Source organism: Oncorhynchus masou, chromosome 6 (genome assembly GCF_036934945.1).
Source record: "Oncorhynchus masou masou isolate Uvic2021 chromosome 6, UVic_Omas_1.1, whole genome shotgun sequence".
NCBI lineage: Eukaryota > Metazoa > Chordata > Actinopteri > Salmoniformes > Salmonidae > Oncorhynchus > Oncorhynchus masou.
Genome location: NC_088217.1, coordinates 47699621 through 47713777, shown reverse-complemented (window position 1 = coordinate 47713777; position 14157 = coordinate 47699621). Strand labels below are relative to the sequence as shown.

Sequence of the window (14157 nt, the reverse complement as noted above, 5' to 3'; positions counted from 1 at the left end):
TGTTCGGGCTAGGACTCTGGGCCCCTTCGTTCCAGTGAAGGCAAATCTTAATGCTACAGCATACAATGACATTCTAGATGATTCTTTGCTTCCAACATGGTGGAAACAATTTGGGGAAGGCCCTTTCTTGTTTCAGCATGACAATGCCCCTGTGCACAAAGTGAGGTCCATTCAGAAATGGTTTGTCAAGATCGGTGTGGAACTTGTCTGACCTGCACATAGCTCTGAACTCAACTCCATCGAACACCTTTGGGATGAATTGGAACGCAGACTGCGAGCCAGGCTTAATCGCCCCAAATCAGTGCTCAACCTCACTAATGTTCGTGGCTGAATGGAAGCAAATCCCCTCAGCAATGTTCCAACATCTAGTGGAAAGCCTTTGCAGAAGAGTGGAGGCTGTTATAGCAGTAAATGGGGGGACCAACTCCATATTAATGCCCATGATTTTGGAATGAGATCTTCGACAAGCAGTAGTAGTGTATATTTGATTGCTTATGACTTGTAAAGTGGAAATGTATATTTAATAGGTGTTATGTACTTGAGTGAAGACCCAAAAGCGGTTTTAACAGAAAACAGAGTTCTTTAATGAAAAACAGGAATGGCATAAATCCTCTTCCAACGTTGACAATGGAACAAAAGAACGTAGTATAGTGCAGGATGCACCTGCCAGGCAGACTCCGACAGGATAGGACAAGGTGGAAGCAAACGAGACGACAGCTTGCTTCTGGCATCAAAAACACAAACAAGAATCAGACACTGAAAGTAGCAGGAACAGAGAGAGAAATAGAGACCTAATCAGAGGGGGAAGAGAGAACAGGTGTGAAAGAGTGAATGAGCTAGTTAGGGGAGATGTAGAACAGCTGAAGAATGAGCGACAGAGAAGGTAACCTAAAAAGACCAGCAGAGAGAGACAGAGTGAAGAGAAAGGACAGGAACAGACATAACAAGACATGACAATAGGAATATATATACTGTACGAATGCTGAATCTTCTGCTCAAGGATGACAACACAACTACAGGCTTGAGATCACTCAAAGGGTATGATAATGGTGGAAAAGAACAGGAAGAATTGGCATCAACATAAAAAAATGCCAGAAGGATATTGTCGTGTTGAGCTTTACCTTGAGCTTCTCTTTTTTTCTCCGGAGGGGATGCTGGTGACTCATTTAGATGGAATGGCTGGCTGGGTTTATAAACCTCTCTCTGTCCTCAACACCAGACTTTGGAGGCCACCTCTCTTTCCAAGTCCATCTAACGCACACATACACACGTAGGAACGCACAGCAGACCATCTCTTTCACCCTGGAGAACACAGGAGCTGGAGAACTTTTCTGCTTCACAATGCGGTCCAGCTGCTCCCTGCTATTCTGCCTACTGCTTGTGTCCCATGGGTCCTCAGCAGTCATCACAGGGGTAAGTGGAAGCGAACAGGTTCTAGAAGCCAACGAGTTATGAATAGATGATACTATAGAAACTTCACATTTTGTTATGGTAAGCTTGATTTGGTTGAATATGAAATAATTATCATAATTTATCCAAAACGGAAATGATAACAGGGGGTAAATGATCTCAGAGTGCCATGAGAAGCCTCTGATGAAGAAACAATGCAGTTACAGTCTATATAACAGCATGTTTCATGTCAGTATGTCATTATCACTTCAAGCCTGGCTATACCCAGAGAAGAACGTTCGCGTTATGTTGCAGCAAGTAGAAGTATCTTTTCAATCAATGTGAGGTTAGCCAGCTGTGAGATTGCCTTAGCAACCCATATAGAAGAACACAATTATTGTCTTTTAAGTTAACATTTTAAACTGTGTAACCACAATAGTTCCTTCTGGGCGAACCAGTGTCAGATAATATGTCTCCAACATACTGTATCTATACCCATCTATATGGAATAATTTGGACAATTCATGTTCCTTGAATATAGATTTAACTAGGAAAAAGGTTTTAATATATTAGTGGTCCTAGTTTTATAACTAAAGCGAAGCTTTTGCAGAGGCAGTACAACGCAGGTACGCATTGTTGCATAGTACTTCAGGTGCCATGCAACCTGTTTGCTATTTGTGTAGTGGCACTGTTCTATTTATAAAATCTATAGTTTTTAGCATAATTTTCTAAAGCTGGGCATACGTTGTTTTATCAGCTCCAATGACAATTTGGTATCTAATTTGAGGATGAAATATAATAGATGAAAAACGAAAAAGTGCCAGAACAGTGCAGGCACATAGGGATGCTAATATGACTCAAGTTGTTCATTTCCCTCTGAGCAATTTCAGAATCCTTTAAAAAAAATAAACAGCTTGCGATAACCTCCATATTATATAGCAACGCCAAACATTCCAAAAATAAATCAATATCTGTACAAAGGGTTTGGCTTAGACTGAGCAGTATTTGGAAAAAATACAAAGTCACTTTTAATGCTTCTCAGTTTTCTCTAAAGCTTTTTTTCCATCTTTCAATTCAACTCTATAAAATGGTGTGTAATCTCTCCAGGCCTGTGTGAAGGACTTGCAGTGTGGAGAGGGGATGTGCTGTGCGGTCAGTCTGTGGATCAGGAGCCTGAGGATGTGTGCCCCTATAGGACAGAAGGGAGACGAGTGCCACCCCATGAGTCACAAGGTGGGCCAAGTTTTGTACATTGTCTCTTCTCTGTATTACCTCACACCATATCTCACTAATCAATACCTCAGTCTCCACTTCATTTGTATTGGAACAGCAGAAAGAGTCCTGATTTCCTTACAAAATATGGACTGACTTTTGTCTCTAAGGTGTAACATTTTGTTCACAGTATGAATTTCTGTCTTTGTTTCCAGGTTCCCTTCATTGGCACAAGACTACATCACACATGTCCATGTGTGCCACATTTGGCATGCATCACCACATCAGAGGGCAAATCAAAATGTCTTTCACCGTACAACTACTCAGACTACTACCTCTGAGGACAACCACGGGAAGTGCTGATAGTCATTTTCTCGGTCTGCCTTAGTTTTTAAAATACTTTTTCCATTATATGTATTAAAGATAACATATAGACATTTTCAGGTTGACTTATATTTGGAAATAACAATTTGCTCTCCCTTCTTATAGCTGCAATCCTTAATTGAAACATTAACAAAGTTGACACCCCGCCACAGTTTCAGTAAAAAGTTGAGGAATGGGGCTGGAGAATTGCAACCACTCTCAAATCCATAGACTGCACTATGGATGCAAGGACTGACAATCCATGATATCAAAATTGTAGTTTTACATTTACCTTGTTTACAAACATTGGAGTAAAACAAACTTATATTTGGGGTTTTGATGGGTACTACAGTTGAGCTAAGCTCATGAGGCATTTATACGTATATTCTTCAAGAATCAATGGGTACATATCATTAATTTATAAGTCCAAAATGGATGTAGCAACTAAGGATTACCCTTTTAAGATTCTGGACTTCACAATAAACAAAATATGCCCACTGTAAATGCTGATGGTATCTAGTGCCATTCCAAATCAAACAAGAACAACGACTGGATCTGTACATAGGTCCACGAAATATACAGTTTCACTTGCACAGCTTTGCGACTTTACAAATGTGTCAGGATTTGGCCAGGGTTGTTCCGGGTTTTGGTCACTAGATGCCCCCATTGTGCTTTTTGACCTTATGTTTTTTCCCTTGTTCCCCATTATTATTTGCACCTGTGCCTCGTTTTTCCCCTGATTGTATTTAAACCCTTAGTTTCCCTCAGTTCTGTGCTCTGTGTTTGTATGTTAGCACCCAGCCCTAGTGTTCTGTGTATTCTTGTCGATTCCGGTGGATGCTCTTGTGGAATTCTGTTTTTGTTTTTGAGTATCTCTTGAGGCTTTTTTGTGCTATTCCTACCACCTTTTGGATTTGCCATTTTTTTTTATTGAAGGACTTCTCCTTTTTACTTTATTAAATATACCGTCTTAAGTACTGCTGTGTCTGCCTCATCTTCTGGGTTCTGCTGACTATTCGTGGCTCAGTTGGTTAAGTGACTGACTATTCGTGGCTCAGTTGGTTAAGTGACTGTTTCTCACTCCGGAGACCCAGGTTTGTAACCGGGTCCTGACAAAATGTGAACGTTAATTATCTGCATAATTATGTTTAAACCGATATGGAATAAAGATCGTTTCGGGTTTGTTTGTTTGAAAGACAGCAAACTCATTTCAAAAAGAGCTACTCTGTTTACCATTGTGAATGGCCACTAACAGTGTGTGACGTCCAAAGGACATTTTGTTCGCTACCGTGTTGTTGTATTGTACTGTATGCGACTGGACCTTATGTGCATTATGTTGTTGTTGTTGTTATTGGTGGTGGTGGGACCTGCCATTCAATCACTGGACTTGTTTTTGGGAATAAATGCAATTCAAATAAATAGGAAAAGTGTCTAATCATGTACCTCTATCAAGTATTTTTTAACGTTTCTTAATACAGATGCGTGGTCAGACTTCCTCAACGTCATGACGAACACTCTACGTTAACGTAGAGTTATTGTACTTGAATACTACGCTTAAATATCATCTCTAGGGAGACAGGAAGGAAATGCAATCAAGGAGTCATTTCATTGAAGGAGCATGTTCCTTTCTGTTATCTGCAACTAGGGCACGCACATCACCCTATACCATGCTTCTGTGGCCCACAGTTTTTACTGGGTGAGCAGGAAAACCTCTGGGCCCAAAGCATATTCGAAATAACTGAGCCGTACTTCACTAACATTGTAGTTGAATTGAGAGTGTTTGGGAATTGAAAGGTTAAAACAGAAAGTTCTATTCTCCTCTGACATCAGCAAAAGAAAGAGTTTTCTCTGTAATAATAGAGCACAGGTCTCTGGAAGTCTGACAGCTCTGAAAATCTCTCATTGTCAGGCTACATTTTACAGTGCATTCATTCAAAGCGCAAAGCTATAATTAGATTTGTCCAATGGTTAAGGGGACCAGCGTTCGTTGACTCATCTTAATCTAATTGTTTATTCATGGGAATCTGTTTTATTCAGCTCTAGTTACATTTCAAACTAGTTTCTCAGTATTGATATAGATTAGCTTCTTAATGGGTCAATCTCCCAAATGGCCCAAATATTGGAGCTCATCCACAGTCCAGTGATCAAAATGATGCCTTTTAGACGTCCATGGATGTCGGTATCAGACGGTGTACACTAGCACATACAATGTGGCCACTGAGCCTTGCCATTTCAATGTAGTTATATTCAGACAAGGGCATCATAAACTCTATGCAATAACACAAATTTCACCCTAACTTACTCTAGGGAGGAAAAGTAAATAACAGCAGCAGATGTGGGGTCAACAATATGGCCGTGTACAGGCTCTGCAACATTTTTTCATGAGCACAGCAAAGAGGCAGAGAGAGTACTACTGGGGCAGGACTGTTGCATAAAAAAATGCTTGACCTGAAATTGTATTTCATGAGAGAATTCAACGGTGAGTAAGATTCAGTATCTCAGAAGCCACAGAGATTCTGCTGGTATCCTTGTATGTACATGCTGGGAGTGAAGCGGAGCAGATGCCAGTATGAGGCAGGCGTGTTGTGATGGTAATGGTTATGAATGCAGTGAGGCCAGGCCAGGGAGGGAGGGTGTACTGTAGGTATACTGCGATGGCTCTGCACAGAAACAAGAGCTAAGCAACTCCCACTCTATCCCACTTCCCCATAGGGAGGTGAACCGGGCTACAAAGATTAAGGACTCCAATTAGCTGACAGATTTTCATTTACATGGCTATAACAGAGACGAGCAGTGATCAAAATAATGACTATTATACACAGTTGGCTTTTTTACATACTGCGAGGTGCATGTCCTCTCTCTAACTACACATCAGCTGTCAGAGCAGCTTAACGGTCACTGTACCTGTACACAGCCAATCTGTAAATAGCATACCCAACTACCTCATCCCCATATTGTTATTTATCTTTTTGCACCCCAGTATCTCTACTTGCACATCCTCATCTGCACTTCTATCACTCCAGTGTTAATGCTAAATTGTAAATATTTTGCCTCTATGGCCTATTTACTGCCTTACCTCCCTAATCTTCTACATTTGCACACACTGTACATAGATGTTTATATTGTGTTGTTAACTGTACGTTTGTTTATGTGTAACTCTGTGTTGTTGTTCTTGGCCAGTTATAAATGAGAAATTGTTTTCAACTGGCCTACTTGGTTAAATGAAGGTGAAATATATATATATATTTTTAAACATGTTGGCTAGTTAAAGTCTTATCAGAAGAATGGAGTGTGAAATCAGAGGAAAACTGGACTCTTACTTCAATTCTTTTTCAGGACCACAAACTTCCTAAGGCCAGTTAAATACTATGGTATACGAATAATGGTTGTATTTCGCTTTACAGCATGGAATAAAGTAGTAATACTAAAATAACATGATTTGAGTATAATCATATTCTTGTTTCAGGGTAATACACCACATAATTTGTGCTACAGTACAGAAGGGCTACAATACACAAACAATATGGTAAGCTGAAAGTAATTGGGTTTGTGGATGACGATTGGAAATGAATGTTCCCATATGGTTTTTGTATTGTAACTGAACAGATACTGTCCAATAACTATTTGCTTATTGTGCATTACAGAATCAAAGCAATACTAATCATTCATTTGTTGTTTATTTACTCAGAAGTACAAACAATGCAAACACCTCTCTGCAGCACTGACAATTTTCTTCTTTTAGAGTCCCATGGTCATTGTCCATAGAAAAACAAATGATGTGTCTATTTTACAGGGAATGTACAAGGGATGCATTTGTATCACCAGATTATGTCAACATCCAGGAAGAACATGTATTTGCAAATTACTGTAAAAGTGAGTTAACACTTTCTCCACACAAATAATTCTGCGATTTTCTGAAAGATACAAAGTCATTTTTTTTTGGTTTGTTCAGAATAAAGCGACAAAATAGCTTTACAGAATATACACACCTCATATGTCTTTCTCACAGGTTTGACATAGGCCTAGGCTATACTCAAAGAAAATACTAATGAGATTCATAAAATATGCTAAATTATTAGTATTTGAAATCAAGATTGGCAACTTTATACACTTTCTGTATGTGCAAATCACAAAAGGTGGCCTTCAACATATGTGAAAAAATTGGGCAAGCAGAGCGACTGAGAAATATCACCTATAGGCTTTAATACCAACATGACAGTTCTGTTCGTTTTCCCTTGTCTAAAACAACAGTTGAACCTATCAGATAACACAATAATGCTCCATAGACATAGGCGTCTGTGTACTAAGACAACACGGGAAACAAGCTCTGAGACGGATCCTCAGCTCCTTGTTGAATATGAAACAAATAATGGGATTCGCCCCCGCCTGAATGAACGTCATCCACACCGCCGCAGTCAGGTAGACCTGTGGAATGGTGCCTCCCTTGACAAAAACTCGAAGGTAGCAAGCAACAATGTACGGGGCCCAGAAGAGAAGAAACGCAAGAGTTATCATGTAATACATTTTCCCTATGCGTTTCTCCATTTTAAATTCATCCAAGACAAGCAGACGTCTGTTTCCATTATGCGAGGCTTGCCTGATGCCCACTAATGTTGGTGGGGTGGGACCACGTCCAAATCCTGCAATCCAATTGGCAGCTGCCTGCCCAGTTGCACCTGGCCCGTGGAAGGTCCAGTTTTGGCTTATAGCTGGGACCAGCTGAGCGGGTTTCATCTTGCGGTGGTCATAAACGAAACACAGCATCTTTATGTAAACAACGTGTGTTGTTCCCACGATGACAGCCAGCATCAACATGAAGCCCAGGGTATCGTTTGCTTTCACGTATCGGTGCTCGAAAATGCATTGTTCCTCCTCATGGATGAATTTGTAGGTGCCAACGTCGAATACAGGGGGGAAAGCCATAGCGACAGAGAGGGTCCAGACCATGCAAATCACTGCCACACATGTCCATAATGTCATTCGTTTGGAATAAAACCTGTGGTGTGCTATCGCCATGTATCTGGTGACACTGACGCAGAAGAGCAGAAACGCTACATGGAAACAAAAAAGGACTGACATGAACGCAATAATCTTACAACTTATAATGCTGTATGTCCAGGTGGAACCGTTATTGATTGATATCATCACAAAGGGGAAACACACGGTAGACCGTATTATATCTGCCAAGCACAGATCAAGTAGAAAATAATACGGAGCCTTTTGAAGGGAGCTGTCTTTCAGCACCAACAGGGACAGCGCCACATTCCCTACTAGGCTCATGCAAATGATCAGACCGAGCGAGGCCAGTTTCACCGCAGAGGCGGTGATAGCATAATTCTGTAGTGAAGGATTACTTTCCCCAAACTCGCTTGTATTTGCCATCTATGCAACCAGGCTATTTTCAAAGCCGCGTTGATTCTATATTCGCACATCAAGTTGTCCTGCTTCCTCTCGTCGAAGTATCAATGATTGATCAAAATTGCCCTGCAAAAAAATGTACATGATGCACGTTTTAAGTCAAAAATACCTCCGGTTAAACAGAACCTGCGTTTTAACCTATTCAGCATATAATTACTTATTTTCCTGGGTTTAAAGCATAGCCTGATTAACAAAAGCAATTGATTTCCATCGAAAAATGAAGTCACCGTTTTACATTGCTTTTCTTGTAATCCTTCATCTCACAAGTGTCCGTTGCGAATATGAAATACACCCATGTTCGTAGTTCCATTTTCTGCTGATAGCAGTGTTCGCACACACCATTTTAAAAGGATCCGTTTAATGGGCACAAATTTCCCCAAAATATCTCCATTTCCACTGATGGCAGAGGTTCTCGTTCGTCTTGCGGAAGAAATAAACAAAAAACGGGGGACAGGCCGTCATCATCACTTCAGCACGCAATTAATAGGGCATGGTAGGCTATAGCCAAACCACTGTTCAGTCCGCTCAATCGAAGGCATGGTTTATGGATAGATCCAGAATTAAAGAACAGTTGTATATAAACTATACGCGTTGGTTTGTATTTGTGGAAAAGATGTCTACTATTTACGTTGCCAAACGAGGTTGAATCGGATGAGGTAGAGACCGACAACACTGAAAAGCCAGGGGCTAATCTCGAGATAGATGAGATGCAATCCACGTCCTCAGATCAGAAACGGAAACGTTTGTCCTGTGCGTGTACACTATTCTGCGATACATGGACTCATTCAATAATTGGATCCTGTCTCATGCATTCCTCAGGCATCCTTTTTCATGTAGCCTATAGAAAGCCTTGTCAAATGCAATAGTTTCGGTCGGGGGGGGGGGGGGGTCCGTTACTTTTACGCTGAGTCAGCTTTAAAGGCACAGTCTTATACAACCAACCTAACCTAAAATGCAACGATCATCATCTAATTTAAAAATATACTGTAAGTAATTGTGTGAATTCATAGTCATACAGTCACACAGGACAGGTGCATTATGAAAATGCTACCAAGGGTCACAGAGATATAGTTCTATTGACACATGTGTTTGAGTTACTATCTCACCCAAGTGTATGACTCTTCTGATTGCATTTAATATTTAGTACAGATGATCCATGACTCTTATCCCCTGAACAGACATAGCCCACTGGGCACACACTGGTTGAATCAACGTTGTTTCCACGTTGTTTCAATGAAATTACATTGAACCAACGTGGAATAGATGATGAATCTGTTTACAGTGGAGCAAACAGTAGGCTATTGTAGTCTACTTAGTAAGATTGTATTCCAGTTTCTACTTTATTAGTCACATATGTTTCCAAATGCAGTCCAATTTTGACTGGTCAATATGCAGGATAGGCTTACACAACTTTGCCAACATGATTATTTGGCACTACCAAGTAGGCTAGGCCTATAGGACTACCAACAATTTTTGTAGCCTAAACATTTGAAAAACTATAAGAGAGAAGCCCACATATTACTATCACCAATTATATGTGATATGTTAGAGACATATCCATCTTATTTAACAAACTGTATGCACATAATATGGCACAATATGATATGTGGCAACGGTATGCATTATGTCAATGGAGTTGATAACACAAATCTAACAGCTGTGATTCACCAGTGCCCTCTGCAGGCAAGGCATTTTAGTGCAGGAGTCACAGAAATGCAGTACTGTATTTTTATATTTTTTCACCTTTATTTAACCAGGTAGGCCAGTTGAGAACAAGTTCGCATTTACAACTGCGACCTGGCCAAGATAAAGCAAAGCAGTGTGACAAAAACAGCAACACAGAGTTACACATGGGATAAACAAACTTACAGTCAATAACACAATAGAAAAATCTGTATACAGTGTGTGCAAATTAAGTAAGGATGTAAGGCAATAAATAGGCCATAGTGGCGAAGTAATTACAATTTAGCAATTAACACTGGAGTGATAGATGTGCAGATGAGTATGCGTAAGTTGAAACACTGGTGTGCAAAAGAGCGGGAAAAAAAACAAATATGGGATGAGGTAGGTAATTGGTTGGATGGGCTATTTACAGATGGGCTGTGTACAGCTGCAGCGATCGGGAAGCTGCTCTGACAATTGATGCTTAAAGTTAGTGAGGGAGATATAAGTCTCCAACTTCAGTGATTTTTGCAATTCGTTCCAGTCATTGGCAGCAGAGAACTGGAAGGAAAGTGGCCAAAGGAGGTGTTGGGTTTGGGGTATCAGCCTAATCAGGGGAGTGGGGGAGGGGGAGAGAGAGTGGGGGGGGGGGGTAATTGAGGGTCTATCTCCTTCACAGGCTACTTGTTTATGTTAGGTTATGAGCTATGGGGCCTATCATAGCAGGCATATAAGAAACGCCTGAGCAGAGTCCCCTAATCTGGTTTTCAGGGGAATAGTGTATAGTGTAGTCTAGCCTTGATCACACCGGTAGCGTCATTGCGTTGTGGTACACCAGAAGTACATTCATTTCCAATGGAACTCTGTGTTTGCTTTCCAGCATTGCATTCAAAGGAGTGCATAGGTTGGATTTATCGAACATACAGTATGCATCAAACTGTATGCGTAGACGCTTGACAGAAATGGACTTTTGTTGCACATTTATCCAGATGATGCTGCGTACCATTTTCGCGCAATGACGCTGTAGGTATGATCGAGGTGTTATTGTGAAGTGGAAATGTCTAGGAGCAAAAAACGTGTCAGCCGTGAAGTGTAAGGCCACACAAGCTCACAGAATGGGACCGCCGCGTGCTGATGCGAATAAAAATTCTCTGTCCACGGTTGCAACACTCAATACCGATTTCCAAACTTCCCCTGGAAGCAACGTCAGCACAAGAACTGTTTGTCGGGAGCTTCATGAAATGGCTTTCCATAGCCGAGCAAGCGCACACAAGCCTAAAATTACCATGCACAATGCCAAGCGTTGGCTGGAGTGGTGTGTAAAGCTCGCCGCCATTGGACTCTAGAGTGTTTGGCGGATGCCAAGAGAATGCTACCTGCCCCAATGCATAGTGCCAACTGTAAAGTTTGGTGGAGGAGGAATAATGGTCTGGGGCTGTTTTCATGGTTCGGGCTAGGCCCTTTAGTTCCAGTAAAGAGAAATCTTAACACTACATCATACATGATGCTTCCAACTTTGTGGCAACAGTTTGGGGAAGGCCCTTTCCTGTTTCAGCATGGCAATGCTGAAACAGCGAGGTCCATACAGAAATGGTTTGTCAGGGCCTCACGAGTGGAGCAGCGGTCTAAGGCACTGGATTGCAGTGCTTGAAGCATCACTAGACCTGGGTTCGATTCCAGGCTGTATCACAGCCGGCCATGACCGGGAGACCCATGAGGCGGCGCACAATTGGCCCAGCGTCATCCGGGTTAGGGGAGGGTTTGGCCGGCAGGTTTTCCTCGTACCATCGTGCTCTAGGGACCCCTTGTGGAGGGGTCCCGCCCGCAAGCTTATTACTTCAGTCCTCAGCTGGAATGGTGTTTTCTCCGACACATTGGTGCGGCTGGGTTAAGCGAAGTAGTGTGTAAAGAAGCAGTGCGTCTTGGTAGGGTCACGTTTCAGAGGACGCATGGCTCTCGACCTTCACCTCTTCCGAGTCTGTAGGGGAGTTGCAGCGATGGGACAAGACTGTAACTACCAATTGTATATCACAAAAAAGGGGTAAAAGTACATTAAGAAAAAAAGAAAAAATATGGTTTGTCGAGATCAGTGTGGAAGAACTTGACTGACCTGCACAGAGCCCTGACCTAAATCCCATCAAGCACCTTTGGGGTGAATTGGAACACTGACTGCGAGCCAGGCCTAATCACCCAACATCAGTGCCCATCCTCACTAATGCTTTGTGGCTGAAAGGAAGCAAATCCCTGCAGCAATGTTCCAGCATCTAGTGGAAAGCCTTCCCTGAAGAATATAGGATGTTATAGCAGTGCTATACAGGCCCTATACAGTCAATGAGACTACCTGTATACTGTACATGTGACCAGTGACCTATAACCCTATGTGACTGACCAGGAATTGTATGTAAAGGTTAGAGGAGAAAGCATGGCCCTTACCGTTTCACAGCTTATGGAATGCACCTCTCTTCATGTTGTATAGTACTTATTTTGTGCAAAGTTGCTATATGTTATTCAACTTTAGAGAACTTCACCAAACTAAACATCTATGGGACAGCTCTCAAACTGTGCCAGTGGCATTTAGGGAATGCCATTATTAGGGAATGCTATTATTTGCCTGCAGTTAGGATAGAGCAATAACAGCCAGTTATTATATGATGTGACTTTTATTGACTGTTGTTTTTTAAATTATTTTTAAATTAATGTAGGCCTATGCTTCATAACAGTAGGGTGTTCTGTTACTTTATAGGCCCAATAAACACTGAGTTAGGTAGGCCTATATGGCCTAAAGTGCCAATAAAAAGGATGCCTAAACCCCAGGTCAAATTAGGCATACATCTCTTGCAACATGCTGCAGCCTACTAGACCTACTCATATAGACCTAAATATCATTAGATTTCCACTGGGAATGTATTAACAAGCATGCCCTCCGTAACCCGGACGACGCCAGGCCAATTGTGCGTCTCCCCATGGAACTCCCGGTTGCGGCCGGCTGCGACAGAGCCTGGGCTCGAACCCAGAGTCTCTGGTGGCACAGCTAGCACTTCGATGCAGTGCCTTAGACCCACTGTGCCACCTGGGAGGCTGAGGAACCATTTTGATATCCAACCTGGTGGAAGAAGTGGCTGCAAGGCCACGAGAAGTGACCTTTTTATTTTTGTTGTTAGTCGGAGGAACAGAAAGAGCACATGTTGAGTCTCATCCGATTCTAGAAATATGCCATGTCGTGCGTTGCTGTAGTGTAGGGCACCTGTAATGGGGGTAATAAATGGCATCTCATGGGAAGTCGTTGTTGCACAAATGAAGAGTATCCCTGGAGTGGTTCATGCACGTCGGATTAATCGTGTTGCGATCTTTTGTTTTTTTTGTACGGAGTCCCTCTCTACCAGGTGCATTTGGGTAATGTGAATCACCATGATAGACCGTTCCTGCCATGCACCGATGCATTGTATTCACTGTATGGCTTTTGGACATGTGTCAAGTATCTGTAGGAGAAGTCGATATGTGGAAGTTGTGGAAAATAAGATAATTGTGATATGATAAACGTGTGAAGTGTTGCAATTGTGCCCGACTAGGTTGAAAGAGAATTGGGTTGCCAAAGTCAGGGCTCTCCAGAGCATTTCATATGTAGATGGTTGTCAAAAGGGTTGAGGGAATGAATGGTCCTCCTGAAGACTCCATGGTGTTTTATATGGCCTCCCACCTTGCACGTGTAACAGAGTAAGAAAATACATCCTGTTTTAAGTTTGCCAAAATTAGTTTCATAAGCTTTGAATTCATGTTACTGAGTTCATGTTTGAATATGTCTTATAGTTTCAATTATTCATATTGACAGCTTTCATTCGGAGGTACTTGACAGAAATTGTGTGGTTGGATGACGGTATTGCACCCTAGCTGCTGTATTATTTGTGCACACCATTTTCCCCGACTGTTTCATGCTGATGGAATTAATGGTAGGTTGAAAATGCTTTTCCCGCTCCTTTTCCCAGTTAATGTCACTTTCTTTTGATATAATTACGGCCAAACTGTCTCAAAATATGTATGAACTAATGTACGACATGTAGTTTGTCATAATGTGAAGTATATTATGGTTGTTTTAACTAAGTTTTCATGCTAACT

General features: G+C 41.7%; 2 protein-coding genes across 2 annotated transcripts; one reads left to right on the top strand and one right to left on the bottom strand.

Annotated features, from left to right (window-relative positions):
* Nucleotides 1-1341: 1341 nt before the first annotated feature.
* Nucleotides 1342-2942, top strand: prok2 (prokineticin 2). The gene is made up of 3 exons (XM_064967251.1): nucleotides 1342-1413; nucleotides 2497-2622; nucleotides 2817-2942. The coding sequence occupies exons 1-3, from the start codon at nucleotides 1342-1344 to the stop codon at nucleotides 2940-2942; spliced, it is 324 nt and encodes a 107-aa protein (XP_064823323.1).
* A 3696-nt stretch (nucleotides 2943-6638) lies between these two features.
* LOC135541135 (probable G-protein coupled receptor 173) lies at nucleotides 6639-9058 on the bottom strand. Its single transcript, XM_064967250.1, has one exon. The coding sequence runs from the start codon at nucleotides 8344-8346 to the stop codon at nucleotides 7225-7227; it is 1122 nt and encodes a 373-aa protein (XP_064823322.1). The 5' UTR covers nucleotides 8347-9058; the 3' UTR covers nucleotides 6639-7224.
* Nucleotides 9059-14157: the final 5099 nt, after the last annotated feature.

Excerpts from the sequence above, each read along its gene's own strand:
- prok2 (XM_064967251.1), top strand. The coding sequence starts at position 1,342 with ATGCGGTCCAGCTGCTCCCTGCTATTCTGCCTACTGCTTGTGTCCCAT. Across the intron at positions 1,414-2,496 it reads CCTCAGCAGTCATCACAGGG|GCCTGTGTGAAGGACTTGCA; the intron begins GTAAGTGGAAGC and ends TAATCTCTCCAG. Across the intron at positions 2,623-2,816 it reads GCCACCCCATGAGTCACAAG|GTTCCCTTCATTGGCACAAG; the intron begins GTGGGCCAAGTT and ends CTTTGTTTCCAG.
- LOC135541135 (XM_064967250.1), bottom strand. The coding sequence starts at position 8,346 with ATGGCAAATACAAGCGAGTTTGGGGAAAGTAATCCTTCACTACAGAAT.